We start from the raw sequence: 19,754 nt of genomic DNA on the forward strand, positions 1-19,754 counted from the left end.
CCTAAGCCCTGCCACGTTTCCCTCTGGCAGCCCCTGCCTGCTCGGCTGGCCTCCATGCCGTGCTGCCTGCCATGGGCACAGCTGGGTATGGGGCACCACATCGCAACCACCCTTCCCATGCTGAGGGCACCTGGCTGGGACTCTGTCTCACTCCACTGCCTGGCTGCTGCTCTTCATGGGCCAAGCATAAATTTGTTGTGTTTGAGATTAACCCATCCTGCCATGTCAAACCTCTCAGCAGCTGAAACTGGCCAACAATCTCAAAGGACAAGATAGTGTATAAAACAAATTCTCTTAGGAAACCAAGCTGAACAACAGAAACAACAGCAGAGCAAGTACTCTCTGCCCATGCATTCTGTGTCTCTGGGATTTTTTTTTGTTATTTTTGGATTTTAGCAAAGCAGATGTTTCTTTAATGTTTACTAATCAATGGGTTACCAACCCTAGATGTTCACTGAGACTGCAAAATACTTACGGCACTCAAGCTCTTGCTGTTGGATGAGGCAGGAGGCTTCAATTTGCAGGTAGTGTTGGAAGCACTCAGAGATGAGTACGCAGGCATCGGCACTCTGACCAAAGGTCCACCTGACCTGCAGGCAGTCTGTGGTGCTCAAGGGAGGCTCCAGGTTTTTCAGGTCTCCATTCCTGAGAGCAGCCAACAAAGGGAAGGACTGCTCCCCCACTTCCTTTGTGGGCAAGGACAAATGCTACTGCTCCTGCCTGGCGGGACAAATGGGAAAGGCAACGTACACAGCTTTGTGGGATGCCTTAGGGAGACGACGTCACACTATTCCCAATCTCAGTCTCTTATTTACTGCCAGGACAGGACTTTGTCCCTCCCAGTGGGATTCCAGCCTCTTGTATCTTCTACCATCTGCTTTTGAGACTTTCGGTGATCATTATAGCAGTTTCAGCCTGCTCTTGCCTCTGGTGCTGCCCTTTGCAGCCCTGGAGCCACCCCCCACCCATCTTCAGGAATGCCTTTATTTTGCTTCTCATATCTCAGATCATCTCCTTCCTTAATGACCTTGTGTTGCTCCCTATGCTCCCATACTTCATTTTCTCTGATTCCTTCCCTGAGGTAGCTCTCCACACACACAAGAGCCAAGAACTTGCCTTAGGGCTGGAATATGGCAAAAGCAAGTAATGGGCCCACCACCTAGCCTTCCACTCAGGATCCTTGTCCACAACATCAGAGGAAGCCAAAAGGGATGTTTCCTGAGAAGGTCCAGCAGGTAAAGCCGGCTGTAGGTAGCCATGAGATGATGCAACCAGTGTAACTCCCATCCTGGAGTTCCTAATGGAGTTCTCAGAAATGGGCCTGTCCACTCTTATGCTATAGGTCTGCTGGTCATCACAAAGATATGAATGGACTGCCACAGTAGTCCATGAGGGGTACTTCTGTGTTTGGAGGAGAAAACTGTCTTAGAATCAAGGTTTTTATTCTGCCTGTAACCTGGGGGAATATAACACAAGGGGTTGTAATACGGGAGCAGGATTTTTCTTGGACCCTCTTTCAACCTACTTCTTCCAAACCCCAGACAAAAAGCACCTGGAATGATAACCTGTGGCTCTGGGTGCCTGTGCTTCTCGAGAGGCTTTTCTTTGACCCTAGCATGGCTGCTAAAGCTCTGCTGTTACTTGCTGAGCTGCAAGTGACATTGCCTTCAAGATGTGACGCCCTGTAGGTATTCCCTGATTCCCATGAAGAGATGTCATTCCCTCCATGTGGTTCACCCCTCCGTGAAGAGCAAAACAAATCCTGGCATTATGGAGATGCCATGTACTGCTGGCATTCACAGTGGCGTGGCACTTCTCCAACCTGAAGGCCTGGTGGGCACTAGGACAACCACCTGAAGAGCAATTGGGAATCCATGTGTTTGGTCCATCCTCTGAATCCTTCAGCCTCTGTTTGCTGAGGGTGCTGCTCTCTGCAGAAGACCTGTGGTTCTAGCAAGAGACTGAAGTGAGACATTGACGCGTGAAGGGGTGGAATAGGGGGCAAAAGCACAGAAAGTGAAACAGAAAGCTTCTACAAACCCCCTCCCTACCCCTGCGAAGGAACACAAACATTTCTCCCGCTTTCCTCCCACCCCACACATGTGGATCAGCTAAAACTGCATGTTTAACTCCATTATCCAGAGGCTGCAGAGTGACTCCCACCTGTGCTACAGACTCTCCCACCTCTGGATGAGAGACTGCACAACAGTGTCACACCAGCTAATGCTGACTTAACTGTCAAGTGCAGTTGATAGCTGGATGGTGGGACAGGATACACTTTGGCCAGCTCACCAGAGGTATGTGGAGGCTGATGACTCCTTTTCCTCAGGCCTGAAATGCTGGTGGTTGCTCAGGTCAAGAAGGAATGCCTGCACCTTTCTGTCCCTGTGGAGAGGCCCTCCTAATCCTGGTAAACATCCACACACCAGCCAGGAACGTAGGAGTTTCCATCAGCAAGCATTTGTCTGCTTTTGGATGAGTTGGATTTCTTCAATGCCTGGCACATTTTCAATAATATTAATTTGATCCCCAAACGTACATTTTGCAAAGAGAAAAAACTTGTTTACATGAAGAGTGCCAAGGAGCAGAGTATTTTCGTGCCCCAACAGCTCCTGATGTTTTCTGTTTCTTTGTTCCTCAGGAAAAAATTCCTAACCTCTTATTTGTCTTTTTGACTGATGCTCAGAACAATGCTGACATTTGCACAGATCTACAGTGAGCCCAAGTTCTCTTCCCTGGTAATTTACAGCTTATGATGGTTCACATATAAGGAGAGCTATTTTCTGCTATATAAAATAGTTTGCCACTGTGTTTCTACCTAGTCAATCTGTTTGACGTGATCCTTCTGAAACCCTCCGTAATCTGTCTGTCCTGAATAATTTGTGCTCCCCGACTGCAGCTGGAACTACAGGTTGTTTCAAAAAGATGGACCCAGTTTGAAATCACTACTGCTTTGAAACTGGGTCCATCTTTTTGAAACACTGTGTCGTTCAAACAAGGACACTTCTCTTAGGTGAGGTAACATACCGAACCTATCCTTCCATTTTCAGCTTCTTTAAAGCAAAGACTTACTAGCTGCCTTCAGTTACTAGCTTAAATATTGCCCTCTAAAAGTCATTATAATGACAGCTATAACTCTGACTTCTTTCCTACATTAAATGATATAAATAGCAATAACTCATCTAACTAATCTCAGCCTCTGGAAGCCAGTGGAAATTTTTCTATCGATCAGAGTCAGCTTGGGTCAAGCCCTACACAGTGTTTTCTGACCCCTTGCCCTACTTATTCTCCATTTCTATTTCGCATATGTATCTAACTCTTCAGATTGTTGCACTTTTAAATTTTATTCTCTGTTGAAGAGAAATCCTGATAAGAAGGTCCCAGAGGTCTTTAGCTTGTCATTGCATCCCTTCATAGCCTGAAATGTGTGCAGAATGGTTTAGGAAGAAGCAAAAGCTAAATATAGAACTATTTAAAGCCTACCCATTAAGGGCATGCCTACATGACACGAATGCAACTAGCTTAGGTAGCAGGAGCAGTGTAGTCACGGAGCTAAGTATAACCAAAACAGAGGAACTGGCTCACAAACTGTTCCCCTGCACTCTCATCGTGTCTCTCAGTGCCAAGTCTCAGAGCCTTGGAGGAAGACATAAAAGCTCATAATAGACAGCTATATACTAACTTGCCCACAGGGTAACTTTCTTCCTGATTCAGCTCTTTAGCAGTCAGTTTATGGCCCGAAGCATGTAACACTTCTGCTTTTCTCTTTTACCTAGTGTTATTGCAGGTGTGCTTTTTATTCACATAAATTGGTAATACAAGTGGCCTTCTAGGCTGGTCAAAATTATGGGAAATAACCTCATGTGATAGTGACATATTACAACCAGCCTCAGCTGTGCCTGCAGATTTTAATGGAAGGTGTGGACTTGGACCTTTAGTCCAGAAAGACAAAGCATTAATTTTGCATTAATTAAGCCTATATTATATGGCAGTAACATCACTTCCCACCTTTTCCTTTTGTGCTGTAAGTTACTTAATCTGCTGGTGCATCTTCTATTTATCCAGAAATAAAATTGTCAGCTAATGAAACAAAGATGAGAATATTTATTACTTGATTGGGCCAATCATGATTTTCGGGAGAGAAGCAGAATGGATTGTGCAAAAGACCCAGAAAGAGCTACCCTTTATTTTCACCAAAACACCAAGACTTGCGTGACTTAACTACAGGTGATTTCTAAGGACACATTGTACTGTCTCGAAGAAGACACCAGTGGTGTTGTATTGAAGACAGTCAGCAGACAACTGCTGCCTTTCACCCTGACAGCTGCCAGTCCCTTCTGCCCCACCACCCAATCCTCTCCAGGAACAAAAGCATTTCTCCCTCAGGTGTCTTTTGTAATAAACATCCTTATAAGACTAGATTTCCTTCTGCCTTTTTCAAACTCACTTATATCACAGTGGCCTAAGCTGCAAGCTGCCAGCCATCATGCTGGCATCGTGTGACACTGGCAGGGTGCTGGCCAGGACATCCCCAGTGTGGAAGCAGTGCTGTCACTGGATCAAAACCATTGCTTCAGAAGTCATGTAGCTCAGCTCCACCATTCTCCTTCTGAACCCTGTAGGCCACCAAACCATAAATCCAGTTCACTTTTTCTCTTTGTAAACTGTGTTGTTCCTTGGAGGGATGTAGTGTAACACAAACACTTCTCCTCATCTTGGGAAAACTCTGCAGGTCCTATAGAGGGGACGCAAAGTTGGGAATGCCACCCACAGCTCCTGCAAGCTTTTGCTTACCACCCTTGCTTCTTTCCCCTGGAGCAGCACAAGCTTATTGTGTTTACTGGCGTATTTTACAAGGAAAATCCCAGAGAAAGCTCAGCTCAGTCACAAAGAGAGACAAATGCCACCCACATCTGAGCCCTAAATAGCTCAAGGTTTAGCAGCCTTTGATTGCAGGTGCTATTGGTCCCAGTGCATTGGCCCAGGGAAAGAAGACTGCTTTTTTATGACCAGACAAAATAAGGCAGCTATATTCATATCAGTAAAATTTCTCTGGGCAGTAAACCAAAACGTGTTTTGGCCCCAAGAGTTATTACCTGTAACTAGCCAAAGGATAACTGGCAGTTTAAGGGCCAGGACCGCTTCAGAGTTTCAGCAGCTGTATATAGCACAGTGGTTTTTCTCCAGTCATTGTCTCACACTGGCTAATTTGGAGGTCAAAAGATGATTTAAGGCATAATGCTTCAAGGTGCTGAGTTGTATCAGAAGATGACACACAGAACATGGTATCAGAACTTATGTTCTCCTCGATTAGGCCCAACTGGTCCAATTCTAGTTCCGAAATGCTGGCTTCTCTATTCTGCTAGGAGCCTGAAGAGTTAAAGTTATTAACTGGCTTCAGAATAAAATGCATTAGGAATAAATATGCTTTAGGATAAACCTATTAAATGGATAAAAATGCCATTACCAATGGTGAAATATGATTGTGTGACCTTTTAAATAAATAAGCCTGCTATGCACCAAATTATGTCAGATAATAAGCTTTATACATGATAAAGTCATGCAGTAGGTCTCAATCTTCAGGCATTCAATGAAATATTGCTAGCCATAAAGGGTTTCTGAAATGTTACACTAAAGAAAATTGCTTCCAGCTATAAAAACGTAACTGTTAAAACAAATGTAATTTCTCTCATAAAATCCTATGCAAGACATTGGTAGCAAGAGGGAAAGTCTACTAGAAACAAACCTGAGGTATTCAAACTATTTTGCAAATACACAATGCTTCTTAAAATAACTCAGATTCCAGGTAAATCTGGAATAACTTTGTTGAAAGCAAAAGCGTTGTAATCCTGCAACATCAGTGTAAGATCCAAATTATGTTCACAGGGTCTCAGAAATATGTTTGTGGGCTAAGTCTGGATGCAAACATTGCTTTGGATCCAAATTAATTTACACTTGTAATTTTGGCCCTTGTACAAGCAGTAGAAATACTGACCTCTGGCTGTCCTGAATCTTGGGCCTGTCTGTGTTATACCTCAGCAACTTCCCCAGATTACTCCTGACACAAGGATATTCATGTTAAGGGACCATTCATATTGGACGTGATGGAAACAGAGCTGGATATTATCAGCACTATGAATAAAGACAGACTTGCATTTCTTCAAATGCAGCTACCAGCTTTGTGTGCGGCAAAACCGTTTCTCTGCAGTAAGTCAGAGTTTTCCGCTCCAAACCATTACAAATAAGAGTGAATGAAGTAAATGCTCTCATTCCTTCTAGTGATCATGGGTGAACCAACAAAACCTCTTGGTGAGGCACTTACAGTTTTAATAAAATCATCATGGTCACTTCATCTATTGTTACATGAACATCAGCAAATACACGATTCCCAGCTAGGGTCTCAAACACAGCTCCAAGTACTGAAAATACTCTCAGAATTCCCTGCCACAATCAATTATCTTCTCCAAAAGGTGATATCGAACATCAGACATGAACAAAAAGCAGCATTCCTGTTTTTTTTTTTTGTTTTTGTTTTTGATTTGTTTTGTTTTTTCTCAACCAGGAGAATGCACAAACTTTTTTCAAGGATAGAAAGGATCTTATTGACCTCCAGCTATAAACACTGGCAATTTTCATCCATGCTCAATCCAGTACAAACTTTTCCAGGAAGGGCAGTGGAAGAGGCGTAGCAAACTTGAAGCACACAGAAGAAGCCAGCTCTTGCTATGGCTCCCAGCAAGCAAAGAGTTCACTCTCTGAACCTTAGCCATTTTAGCTGCCAAGAAACAGGGACATTCTCCACAAACAGCTTTAGTGCTTTTACTAAATAGACCAAGGTACGCCGTGCTAAACACAAATTAAATGGGACCACTGCAAAGGAATGGGTGGCATCATGAGACTAGCAGTGAAATTTTATCTTCTCTTTCTGAATAACTGTAGCATAACATCCAGAAACAAATAACAGGTCTGTTCCAGGCAGGAGCTCAGCTGCATCCTGAAAATGCCTCCAGGTACTTGCCATTTGGTTTTATTGCAGTTCCGCAGAACTGGTCAATTGTAAGTATAAATCTTGCAGAGAAGGCACATTACCAGTGGTGAAGGACGACTGCTTGTTACATCATCCTGCCAAATTCTTGATACAGCAGTTCTTGGCGAACAACCATCTTGCTCTGAGTCACCTGGAAAGTCTCTGGTTCAGTGAGCTTCCAGGAGCAGACCACCAAAACAGGTTATATTTCCACTTCCCATTTCAAATTACAGGAGGCACCTATGAGTCAAGGCAATTTTCTCTTTATCTGCCTTCAGATGCCATCCAGCATACGGATCCAGCCTGCTCTCCTGCTGAGCCAGAAGCTCCGTGGGAGTTCCCAGCGAGCTCCAGATGTCCCAGCTTGCAGCTGCCCTGGGTGGCTGGTGGCACGCAGGTCCCACTGCAGCCCCTGAGCTGGACAGTCCAAGGGCAACCACGGTGCGAGGAAATCATCACCCTGCTCTTCGGAGAACCTGAGATGCTACAGGTGGGGCTGGACTTGCTCCATGCTCACCAACCTTTCTCCAAATACCCATTGTGAGCCCCCATCAAAAGCTGTGCCCATTAGACCTCTAGGCTGGACCTGCACGGCCATTCAGGAGGCAGGAAGCCAGGTGCTGCCGAACGCCATATCCCAGCTCTTGTTACCAAAGCCAGGGGTTTGATTAGCTCCCACTTTTCTTTTTCTCCTTGGAGGCAATGCCAAGTCTTAATCCGGTCCTGGGTCATGGATCTCAGCGGGACACATTACACTGGGTCTGTCTTTGAATTAGGAAGTCTCCCATCTCAGAGCTGGCCAGCTTGGACCTACTGGTCTCCCCGCTCTTCTCCCCACCGTGCCTGACAGACAGCTGGAGTCAGTTCTTCTGACAACGCTGTTGGCACACAAAGCTGAGAAGCTCATTTCTTACAAACACAAACAGCGAAGGGTCTGGAGCACAAGTCTGATGAGGAGCGGTTGAGGGAACTGGGGCTGTTCAGCCTGGAGAAAAGGAGGCTGAGGGGAGACCTTATCACTGTCTACAACTACCTGAAAGGAGGTTGTAGCATGGAGGGTGTTGGTCTCTTCTGCCAAGTAGCAAGTGATAGGATGAGAGGAGATGGCCCCAAGTTGCACCAGGAGAGGTTTAGATGGCATACAAGGAAAAATTTCTTCACAGAGAGGGTTATCAAGCACTGGAACAGGATGCCAAGGAAACAGTTGAGTCACCATCCCTAGAGGTGTTTAAAAGTTGCATAGATTAGGTTCTTAACGATGTGTTTTAGTGCCTGAGTTAGGTTAATGGTGGGACTATGATCTTGAGGGTCTCTTCCAACAAAAATGATGCTATGATACTATGACTGCAACTTTGGCAATCTCACTGATATCGAACAACAACAGCAACAACTAAAACAACCGAATCAGCACTGCCCTGTTGCACAGGGCTGTAATAAACCCAGAAGAAATGAGATAGGTCAGGTTGGGTTGGCTCATGGGTGCTGAAAGAGCTGGTCCAGGGTTGCCACCTCAGGGGGCGAAGTGCGGAAAGATGGAAGGTAATTGCTTCCCTAGTTCTCCATCTCACACCTCTGCATATAACAAAATTACTTCAACCTTTACTGCTATTACAGAGCTCCTATGAAAGGACCATACAATTCAATATTCAAACTGTAGTGGAATTAATGTGATTTTAGGACAATTTACAAAATCTGCAAAAAACATCAGTTTCAGCATTCATTATGATCTAGACAAAATTCCAGTTCTGCAGTTCATTTCCATACCCTCATAATTTGGTTTAAATAATTATTGAGGTTCTTACCTCCTTATTTTAAAATTATTTTTCTTAAAGTAAATTAAAACTTCAGAGTGTTGCCAGAATGGCAAGATCATCTATTAGAGTGGTATTTTAAGGTTTGCAGTCCTAAATGGATGGGACTATCACTGGAGAAAATAGAACTCATGTATGCCGTGTGTTTTCCATAGTTTTACGACTCATGTATTTTTATTAAACTAGCCAATGAAAATAATAATTATAGCAGAGTTTTTCATTTAGCCCCAGGAGTCAGAACAGTGATTCAATTGTTCTAAGTGGGTTGTTTTATCTTCTTTTTCTTCTCAGCAACATAAATCATAGATCTAAGAATTAGGTTTCCAGTGTAACCCATCATATTTTAGTAATTAATTTATTCTGTGTTTCCCATGAATATAGTATAACTGTTGCTTTCAAATTGCTGTTTGGGTAAAACAGGGTCCAAAACCCAAGCAGCAAGTATAATCCAAAATGTGTATCACACATAAAGGGCAGATGTTTTCTTCCCAGTACGAATCACTGGCCCTAACATGAAAAAATTAGTGTCTCACTATCAGTTCAGATGGGTTTTTAACCTCTGCCTGTTAAGAACGGACAACCAGGTATCCATCAGGAATAAAAATACCTACATTAAGATTGGGAACTAGATTCTCCAGATTCAATAGAAGCAAATGAATAATGTATTTTGTGTAAACAATGTATACATAAATTTATTAGAAACAACAACAATAACAAGAAAGTTCCTTTTATTTCCACCTCTTTTCCTAAATTCATAATTATTAACTGGTTTATATCTGTCCATGATTTTTATTATATAGCTGAATCTTACCTTGTGTCTTTTTCTGTAAAATAGATGATAACCAGATGTTCTCCGTCAACACCTGTAACAATAACTCATAAACAAAGTGAAAATGCAAAATTTTCTCTTACTTAAAAGCTTTAATATAACTTTTTTTTAACTGTGCATTGACAAAACTGTTATCTAAATAGTTGCAAACAACATAGCGACTTATAAGACATCATTTTTATATATAGCTCTGAACAAATTGAAAACACAAACCTCAAAACATATTATTTATAAAGGTTGCATAACTTGCTATCTGAACTCATCTGACTAATCACGAAACCTGTGAGAGAGGCAGGTGCATCATGACAGCAGATGAGTTGAAGGGCCGTGATTCTCAAATAGTTGAGTTCAAATAATTGCTTGTTAGTCACAGAAAAACAACGCTGGAAGAAAAGCGTATGAATAAATAAACAAGGGAACACCGGACTAATGAGCTACTTCCTCCACTTGGCGTATGATCTCTCTGGGGATGTCGATTCATTTTTCTTACATGTGTGAACACAACGCAGAGTGTCACAGGGTCTCGGTTTCTGTCTGCTCTTCTGGCTATTGGCACACAGCCTGGCGACAAGGCCTGGACAATGGAGGGCTTGAGTGCTGGACATAGAGATGTCATGCCTTTCACAGCTTATGGTTCTCAGCACCAGCCAAGGACCATTCTTCTGCACTGTGAAGTGCAGCTGCTGGCTGGTCTGTCAGGGTTGCAAATTAACACCAGAGACACAGGGACCCTGAGCTATTTCTGTGCTGAGACTTGGGTCCAGCCGGGTTTATATCCTGGGGACGGCACCACACAAATGCAGCTGATGAGCCTTGCTGGATCCTGGCTCCTCTGCAACACGTTCCTCTCACCGGGCAGCACCAGGGCACGGATGAGCCCATCTGGAAGCCAGCTACCTTAAGAGCCTATAGTGACAGGACAAGGGGTAATGGCTTTAAACTGAAAGAGAGTAGATTTAGATTAGATGTAAGGAAGAAATTCTTCACCATGAGGGTGGTGAGGCACTGGAACAGGCTGCCCAGAGAAGCTGTGGATGCCCCATCCCTGGAAGTGTTCAAGGCCAGGCTGGATGGGGCTTGGAGCAACCTGGTCTGGGGAGAGGTGTCCCTGCCCATGGCAGAGGCTTTGGACTAGGTGATCTTCAAGGCACCTTCCAATCCAAACCATTCTATGATTCTTTTTTATTCTACTTTTCTTTTTTTCCTCTAATGTGCCTCTTGATTCTTGTGTTTCCAAGGGAACTTATCAGCTTGTATGTGGACAGTCAGCTTGGCTCCAGAGGCCTCTACCACCATTTTGCAACAAGATCCAGGCTGCATAACCCCTAGAGAGCCACCTCTGGTCCAGCATATGAACTACCAAGGGCTTTTCTAAAGCCTGGTATCAGGAACGCAACACAAGGAGAGCCCAGCAGGCTCGTGAGGAGGATTCATTGCATCTGACATAGTGTTCTCCACCAGCATTGATCTTAACAGAGACAGGCTTAATTTAATCACTCATCTGCTCCCACTGAGCTCCCTGATCTCCAGGATACCCCAGCTCTCCATTTCCCTGAATGATGGAGAGCTGACAGTAGTTAATGAGATTAAATGTCATCTCCATTACATAAGAGCCTTTAATTATAGGTTATCATCGAACATCATTTGATACCGAAGAAAAGCATGCTCTCTTAAATTTCAGGTAGTGACAAGGTGCCCAGAAGAACTGGGTTCCAGCCTTGGTTTTGCCAGAAGTCTCTTCTGGCACATTAGGTAAGAGCAGGATAGCCACCGAATTAAAGGTTGAGTAAGCAGTGGAGCTCAGGCGCTTCCTATCTTCAGGGAGTTAGACTTTGCAACCTAAACACTCTGAATATAACTATTAAATTGAGGCTGATACAGAACCTTGACACATGAAGAGAAGAACAACCCACATGCTCTCCATCCTTTCATACAGCTTTACATTTCAAGCAATGCCTTGCTCAAAGTCCCAGAAAACTGTCCAATTTCAAATCCAAATTGCCTTTTTTTTTTTTTTTTTGTGGCTGAAGCAGTGTTTCCATCACTCTGGTTATTTTGGCTTGATGCTCTCAGAACTAGACCTGTGTGTGCTGCAAAAGAAAAGAAACACAGAAGGGCAAAAAAGATGTTTTTTCCAATTTTGCAGAGTGAATAGATACAAGAGTAGCAATCAGGCTACTCTATTTTTAGAGTCTAGCTTTTTAATTCATTAGCTGGATGGGACTGTTCACAGGCAGTCACTTTTCTCACTGGGTCAAGGCTGGTGAACAACTGCCGCATTACAAGGACAGAGATAAGTGAGCAAGAGCAGCTATTGCTTTCCTCCATTGCTAATTACTTCATTCTAAGATCCCCACAAAATCACCCAGTGACATTCAATGACCTTCTGCTGCAAGGAAGGAGCCAAGCATACCTTCCATCAGCATCTGTGCCCTCCACAGGCGTCCCTCACCTGACAGAACACAGCTGCCTTGCAGAGACTCCCAATGCTTTGGAGACAATGTAAGGAAACAATTAACACTCGCTGTTGATTAGCGAGTCTGGACTTTTCAGCTTAGCTAGTGCTGCCAAGAAATGACGCCTTCTATTAGCTACATGGAAGGGAGTTTACTACTTGCTTATTTAAAGAACATGCCAAATCACACAATCTGTTTTTACCTGTTCCACCCTTCAAGAGGACAGAATTAGTTTCTAACAGAGCCTGAGTTACTTGCCAGGCCCTCACCTTCTACCAAAGGCTACACAAAAGTGAAGTCCAACCTCATAAAAGCTTACAGCCAACTATTTTCAAATGCACCTGATATCAAGCTGAAATAGGCTGGTACTATACAGCTGCATTTCTCTGCAGTTTAATTGTGGTGCTCATTTTGTCTTGCCTACAAACCAGACAGCTCTTTTAATTACATCTGTTCAGTCTGAGAAATAAGCAGCCCCACAGACAGAGCCGTTTAGATGGCTTAGAAAGCGATTACTGGATTCCTCCATGTCTTAATAAATCTCACCAGTGAAACTCCTGATGCCTCCTCTTCCCTCCCCTTGCCCCCTTCAGCTACAGCTAAGTATCAGTGTTTTTTAGGCAGACTCAGGGTCCTCCCCAGATGCCAGCCATAGTCAAAGAAAGAGCGAGATCCTTGTGATCTACCACCTTTATATGATGTATGACGTGGATGGGATGGAATACTTTGTTGGTCAGTTTTTGTCACCTGTTCAGTTGGCTCCTCCTTGCAAATACGTGACGTGCATTCTTATCGGCGACGCTGCATTCCATTGCTATGTCTACAAAGACATGTATCTAACTTCAGAAAAGTGCAGTTACTAAGAACTTAGCTGAAAGAAAAATTCACTAAAAGAGAAAATGGTCTTGTTTTTAACAAAACCAGGACACCTCGTTTCCCAAAATAACAACCCCAACCAAAGTTTTTTTTCTCAATGTTTTGCCTTTTAAAAATACAGATTTCAATAAGGAAAATGAGAACTTGTCTTTCCTCTTTACACAAATAACTGCACTGCAATTTCTCCTCCTTCCAACCCAAACCACTGTTTAACAGAGCACCAGACACTTCCAGTGCTGAGGAGACTCTAAAGTGATCCGATTTCCTGAAGACTTGGGATGAGCCACACATACCCAGAGCTCCCGCTGAAGACAATACCATCTGTTTCCAATTCCTTAGCTCTTCTGATGAATACCATACATTTATCAATAACTTTCGATAAACTTCGGAGAGGTTAGTTTTCTACCTCCTCCCTATTTTAAGATTCAAAAGCTACAAGACCACAAGGGGAAACCTCAGGCCAGTCACCTGCTGTCACCTTCCCCCATCCACAAGAAGCGTTCTTAACAGCTTATCAAGCCCTAATGCAGTAGCATGAGACTCAAAGTTGTTACCTTAAAAAAAAAAACAACAAAAACCAAACACATCGGGTATACAGGCACTACCTTAAACCCTTAAATCTCCAAAAGGGAGGATCAGCCACACCTTCCTCTATGAGTGGCAAACTGGTAACAATCAATCCCAGAGATGGCTGAGGTATTCAACACTTTTGCCTCGGTCTTCAGCGGCAATCTCTCCTCCCACACTTCCCAGGGGGTAGTGGTCAGAGGCTCCATGTCCAGATGGAGACTGGTCACAAGTGGCGTCCCTCAGGGGTCCATATTGGGACCAATACTATTTAGCATCTCCAACAATGACACAAAGTGGGATCAAGGGCACCCTCAGCAGCTTTGCAGATGACACCGAGCTGAGTGAAAGTTGACACAGCTGAGGGATGGGATGCCATCCAGGAGCTAATTTACCAGAAATTGCAGTTATTCTCCTCTCAGTGCTTATGTGCAAGTTGATTTCATGCTGAAAGGTCACACTGTAATTTCATAAAATGTAGCCCAAAATACATCCATCTATGATTATAACTGTCATCCAAATGTAATTATTCCTACCACCTAACCATGCAGAGTTCATCAGATGCAGCTCCAACACCAGAGAATTGTTATCTATTCTGGTATCAAAAGACAGATCTAGGAAACACTAAAATGAACTGCCCAGAATCTTGCATAAATGAAGTTATTCCTACTGTAGTCAGCATTGTATTACTCAACCTAAACCATTGTATAGTTCTTTGTGAAGTGTCCATATTTAAAATACTGTGCACTTTAGTGATCACAGCAAAGCTTATCTTTCTGTTCTGCACTTAGTTGATTTAGCCAATGTCTGCAGATAACGAAGGCTCAAGAGCTGCTTTCACACTGAAGACATACAAAAAAACAGAACTTGAAAAATAAAATTGCCATTAGCATTTAATCACCTATAAAAAAAATAAACTAGCACTTTCAGTTTACATGTCATTGCACAAGATCAAAGCTGGCCCTCAGTCTGAGCACAGGACAGACCTACAGACAGTGAAGAAGTCTACTCAGGCCAACAGAAAAAAGAACATGGACTGGCTGATAGGCTTTCAGTTCACACTGCATGTGTCTTTTCAGTCTTATCAAAAGCGAAACCCATCACAGAACTGTATGCTTGGGGCCTACAATCTTCACAAATATCAAATTACATTTTCAAAAACCTTTCAAAACACAGAAACAACTGAACTCACAGAGAATTCTACACTTCTCCACATATACCAAAAAGCAGCAGAAGCACTTGATAAATTCAACAACCCACATCAGCTTTATTAGATCATTACGTTTACAAAAATTAGCGGTAACGGTGCAGCTGCAGGGTATTGCGTCTTCTCCAGGCAGCACGACGTGAGCCACCAATGGTGTGGTGGAATTTGTGGCCCTTGCCAAGACCACGACTCTTCCGCCCAGCCGATGTCAGCCCACGCATCTCCCTGTGCTTGTGGACGGGCTTGGTGATCCATTGGGTGTCAGGGTTGCGCCTGATGGTCTTATGGAAGGGATCGATCAGGATCACTTCGAAAAACTTGTAAGTGGAATCTTCACCCACCCAATACGAGTTCAAGACTCTCAGAGCCCCACAGTGACGGCCAGCACGTTCCTAGAGGAAAAAAACAAAAGCAAAAGGCTGTAAAATCACGGATGCAGGGCACTCTTCATGCAGAAAGGTACAAATAACTCAAACCTAAAATTTTCTAGGTGCTAGAAATTTCAATTTGCTCTGAGAGACCCTCTCTTCCTAAAAGAACTGTTCCCCTTCCAGTTGCTAAGATGCAAGAAAAAGTAATAGCTGAAAGGAATGCTGTATTAAAAAATACAACAGGCCGCTTGAATTCCTACAGGAAACAGGTTTTAAAGAATGTAAGGAGGAAGGTGCTTGGTTAACAAAAGAAAGAACTACTTTGTGCACAGAAGTACCCAATAAGTATATACACAGAGTTAAAAACAACTTTGAAGAACACAAACTGCACTTGGGGCCACGGAACAATCTTTTGTGGGAAGTTATGAAATACTGATCAGTTTGCACATCCAAAGCTACGGGGGAGAAAGACATTTCTGCAGAGAATAAGCTTATACTGATAGAAGAAAAGGAAGAGCTGATGTAACAAGTCTTTGTTCCACTGCTGGTATATTAGTGCTTACTATTCCTATCTTCAATTGTGGTTGGAAAAAAACAGTCTTAGTTTAGAAAACAAAACAAAGCAGAAAATATCAATTATGCAACTCCATCTGCCTCTGCTGTGAAGAATGCTCCTTATTTAAAACACTAAAAGTGTGTTTAATCCTGGGAGTTCATCATCACTGTGGGCAAGTATGCACCAACTGAGCCCACCCATCTTCTATGCCAATCTATTACTACAGTCTTCCACTACACAGCACTTGACTATTCTCTGCATATGTAATAAAATTATTTCAAGACCATGTTTTATTCTAGCATGTGAGAGTAACACACATATTAAACGTTAAAACATCAACTGCCCTCAACCAGCTTCTATGTGGCAATGGTAGCTACAACAGAGGTTTTATATTTCTGTAATATTTATATCTGAAAAATGTTAAGCCTTCCAGGAAGGAGCGTGCCAGAAAATTCTGAACTAAAACTGAGGGCAAATAACCTCTTCCATGAGCTGTCACCATGAGTGAGCATGTGATTCGCCATCAGTTGTCTGGTAAGAGCATTTATGAAGAGCATGCCATGAGCACCAAAACCACAAAACTCCATTTTAAAGTCATAATCTGTGTTTCCCCTAAACTAGCATGCCCCATTTAGAAGTGGTGTGGGGTGGTTTTTTTTGTTGGTTTGGTTTTTGTTTTGTTTGTTTTTCCCCTTTTACAAAAACCCGCCATATTCAACTTGCTTAAGTCACTTACAAACATTTTAAAAGTCCTGGGAACAGAACAGTCTTGCGCTTCAAGATGGGAAGGCAATGAGTAGTTTGTGTTCTTCCACAATGTCTCTTTTTTGAGAGTGCAAACTAGCACTAATTCTAACTGAAAAGAGTTTTTTCTAAAGGTGAGAACTACATCTCTTCAACACTGCTACTGTGACATGAAACCTGAAGATATCATTGAATGAAAGTTTTCGAGTATTTCAGCAGGTAACATCATCTCACCTAAAAACAAGTTAACCACCAATCTTGTGCTGGTGAGGTACCAAAGCTTTTTATAAAGAACCAGAAGGTCTCTGGCATGCTGCTTTCAGACCCTATGATACAGCTAAGCACACTGTGTGGCACTCCTGCTACAAAAACAGGTGCAACAGACTTTAAGACGGGAACTCATCTGTACTTTGTGAAAGGAACATTACCTAAAGCTGCCATACAACATGGCAGTGAACACAGACATGGGATTTAGTGATGAGTGAAGTCAGACACCTTAGTGTATCAGAATTTTTATTTCTCATGCCTAATCCTTATTTTACTAGTTGTAGGTCTATTTTTTGTAACAAATATTGTGGCATACTTCACAAGTATATGCTGTGAACTTCAATAAACCACCTAAGTAATACTTCCCCCAGACCACATTTGTAAAGCCTGAATAGTTTTTTCATTTGTCTCAATGCAGCTTTTCAAGACACTCTGGTGCTTTCCTGCCATCCATGTCCATGGTCTTCTACTCAACACATTAGCAAAACAGTCGTTTGCGGTTTTGTTTGTCTCTGAGTATTTTCAGCTTTTACAAAGACGTTCCTACCACCAAGTTTCTAAGCAATAACCAAAATAGTCACCTCTGCAACAGACTGAAGGCTCCGGGCAAACTTCAGCTGGTTAACACCATGATGCACAGGTTTACCATAGGTTGCACCTTTCGGGACTGGGCGTTTACGACCACCACGGCGAACACGGACACGGTAGATAACATAACCTAAAAGAAACAATTATTTAGAATAATTCTTTAGTGTAGAAAATGCAGATCACAGCAAAACAGTTCTGATGCCCATACTGCATTTCCAATCCCAAAAACTTCTATGAAATGCCGCAAAATTAGGTCACTACACCAGTCTTCACCAAAACCTAAAACCGGAGGTGGCTGGCACAGGATAGTTTCGTTATTTACATTACAACTGAGTAAGAGAAATGATGGCCCGTTGTGACTATTTTTCAGTTCCAAACCAGACCTTATGGCACATTTCCACTGTGTGGTTCCAAATACACTAAGAACAGCTACAGCTACCTTGTAACCCAAAAAAACACCCAAACCCAACCTTAGAATCTCACATTCTGATAGTAGCTTTCATAAAGCACTGAAGCACAAGCCATCCGCAAACCCTGCTAAAATCTGATCACTGAAAAATGAGGCAACTAGACAAACTTCATAAACAGCAACAGAAGCGCAGACTCTTAAGCTTTACATTTTCATAGTGAACAAGCACAGTTTCAGTGATTTGCTCAAGTTACAGATGGATGGCCACTTTTCCCAAGTTTCTTTCACTGACTTTCTTTTACTGTTTTCTAATGACAGTACAAATGACATTATCTTGCTTATTCAAGCACATGCAGCTGTGGTACAGCCAAAGTAATGCAGGACAACACCTGAGCAGAACAAGGACGCCTCCCAAACCTAGGATACTAAAAGCACTCCTCAACTCTGCAGCAGTAACACAGCAAAAGAATTAAAAGCCAAAGCGCACTTCATCTCTATCTGCCAAAATGGCCACCAAAGGCATAAACTCAAAGTTACATGAAATAAGATTTTGGGCTATGTGTGTCGCTACCAATTTAACACATTTATAACATTAAGTTCATTTCACTCAGGACACTTCAGGGTCCTGGGGAATATTTAGACTTCAGATTTTGTTATTCTACTATCAGTTAATAACAGAAGGAAGCTGATGTAAAACTTGGTCACTCCATCACAACGCACGCGGACTTCACCTCTACATCTTGTTACCTTGCTTGGCCTTGTATCCCAGCCTGCGAGCTTTGTCCGGTCGGGTTGGCCGGGGAGCCCGGTGCAAGGCGGAGAGCTGGCGATACTGCCAACAGCGGACACGGAGGAGGAATCGCATCACATCCGACTGCTTTTTCCGCCATAGCTCCTGGATGTACTTGTAGGCACCCATGCCTGTCTACCTGCTGAATCGAGAGGTCAATGAAAAAACAGTGCACCCAAAACGATTCCAGATTTGAACAGCTTCCAACAGAGACGCTGCATCAAACCACACACGTAACACCACTGACACAAGGGATGCTCTCAAGCTTCTTTGCACCACTGGCAGCCCTGGTAACATGGCTCACGCATGGTGGACTCCAACAAGACACATGGCAATTACCGTTATCAGCAATTTTCTCCCTTTTTATATGTTCCTAAGTGTTGAACTCCTCAGCTGTGAATTTTTCAGATGTGTACGTTAGATACTACCAAAACTGAGAGTTACCATCTGAATCAAGTTGTAAATATTAATCTATAAAAGAAGTATGTGACTGTGAGTTGCGTCATCTTTAGTTTTCATGTGTTTTAATTACCTCTGAGCTCCCACATGCTTGCAGCAAATAGCAGATATAGGGGAACTCCATCAAGCCACCACCCAAATCACCATCAGAAAAACACAGCATTTTATTTGCACGGAATAAAACCTGTTGGTGTGCGATTTTCCACACCCCCCTCTGCCCAGCCATGGCACAGCTCTTGCCACCCCAAGCTCCCCCCTTCTTTACGATTGCATTATGGCATTAAACACCACAAACGAACTACAAACCCAGCGTCGAAACAAGCCGCGCGGCCTGTAACCAACCTGCACCCGCTACGCTGCGATGTGCGGCCTGCAACCCGGGGCCCGGCTGAGTGTCCCCATCCCACCCACTCCCTGCCGCACAGCCCAGGCAGCCGGGCTGCCCTGACGAGCCGCAGCCCACGGGCTCTCCAATGGCCTCCCTCAGGGCCCGCCCGGCCCCCGCTCCCTGCAGATCCCCCGCGCCGCAGGAGCAGCCCCGTCCCACCCCGCCAGGGTGGCGGCGGGCGGAAGCGGCAGCGGGTGGGGCAGATGGCCGCCCCGGGCCCGGGATGGCACCGGATTACGGAAAGGCCAAACGCTGACAGCCCCTCACCTGATGGCGCCCAGCACCGGAAAGGAAGAGGCCTGCTTCCCACAACCCCTTGCGGCAGCACCGCGCTTCCGGCGGCGGCAGCAGCTCCTCATGGGTAATGCAGTCCTTAGGGGGACAGGGGCAGCTCTCCTCGCCCCGCCCC

The 19,754-nt window shown here is 43.7% G+C and overlaps 1 protein-coding gene across 2 annotated transcripts; it reads right to left on the reverse strand.

The window, feature by feature from the left end:
* Positions 1–14,809: 14,809 nt before the first annotated feature.
* RPL15 (ribosomal protein L15) lies at positions 14,810–19,737 on the reverse strand. Of its 2 annotated transcripts, none has more exons than XM_082046249.1 (4): positions 19,613–19,737; positions 18,456–18,640; positions 17,293–17,429; positions 14,810–15,165 (listed from the first exon to the last, which is right to left on the reverse strand). In XM_082046249.1, exons 2-4 carry the CDS (start codon positions 18,625–18,627, stop codon positions 14,860–14,862), a joined length of 615 nt encoding a protein of 204 aa, XP_081902375.1. In that variant the 5' UTR covers positions 18,628–18,640; positions 19,613–19,737; the 3' UTR covers positions 14,810–14,859. The 2 variants fall into 2 exon arrangements, with proteins under 2 accessions (XP_081902375.1, XP_081902376.1); XM_082046250.1 differs by having other exon boundaries at positions 18,456–18,637; positions 19,613–19,703.
* Between the last annotated feature and the right edge of the window lie 17 nt (positions 19,738–19,754).

Source organism: Streptopelia decaocto, assembly GCF_964273445.1.
Source record: "Streptopelia decaocto genome assembly, chromosome: 2".
NCBI lineage: Eukaryota > Metazoa > Chordata > Aves > Columbiformes > Columbidae > Streptopelia > Streptopelia decaocto.

Excerpts from the sequence above, each read along its gene's own strand:
- RPL15 (XM_082046249.1), bottom strand. The coding sequence starts at position 18,627 with ATGGGTGCCTACAAGTACATCCAGGAGCTATGGCGGAAAAAGCAGTCG. Across the intron at positions 17,430-18,455 it reads GGGATACAAGGCCAAGCAAG|GTTATGTTATCTACCGTGTC; the intron begins GTAACAAGATGT and ends TGTTTCTTTTAG. Across the intron at positions 15,166-17,292 it reads GCCTTCAGTCTGTTGCAGAG|GAACGTGCTGGCCGTCACTG; the intron begins GTGACTATTTTG and ends TTTTTCCTCTAG.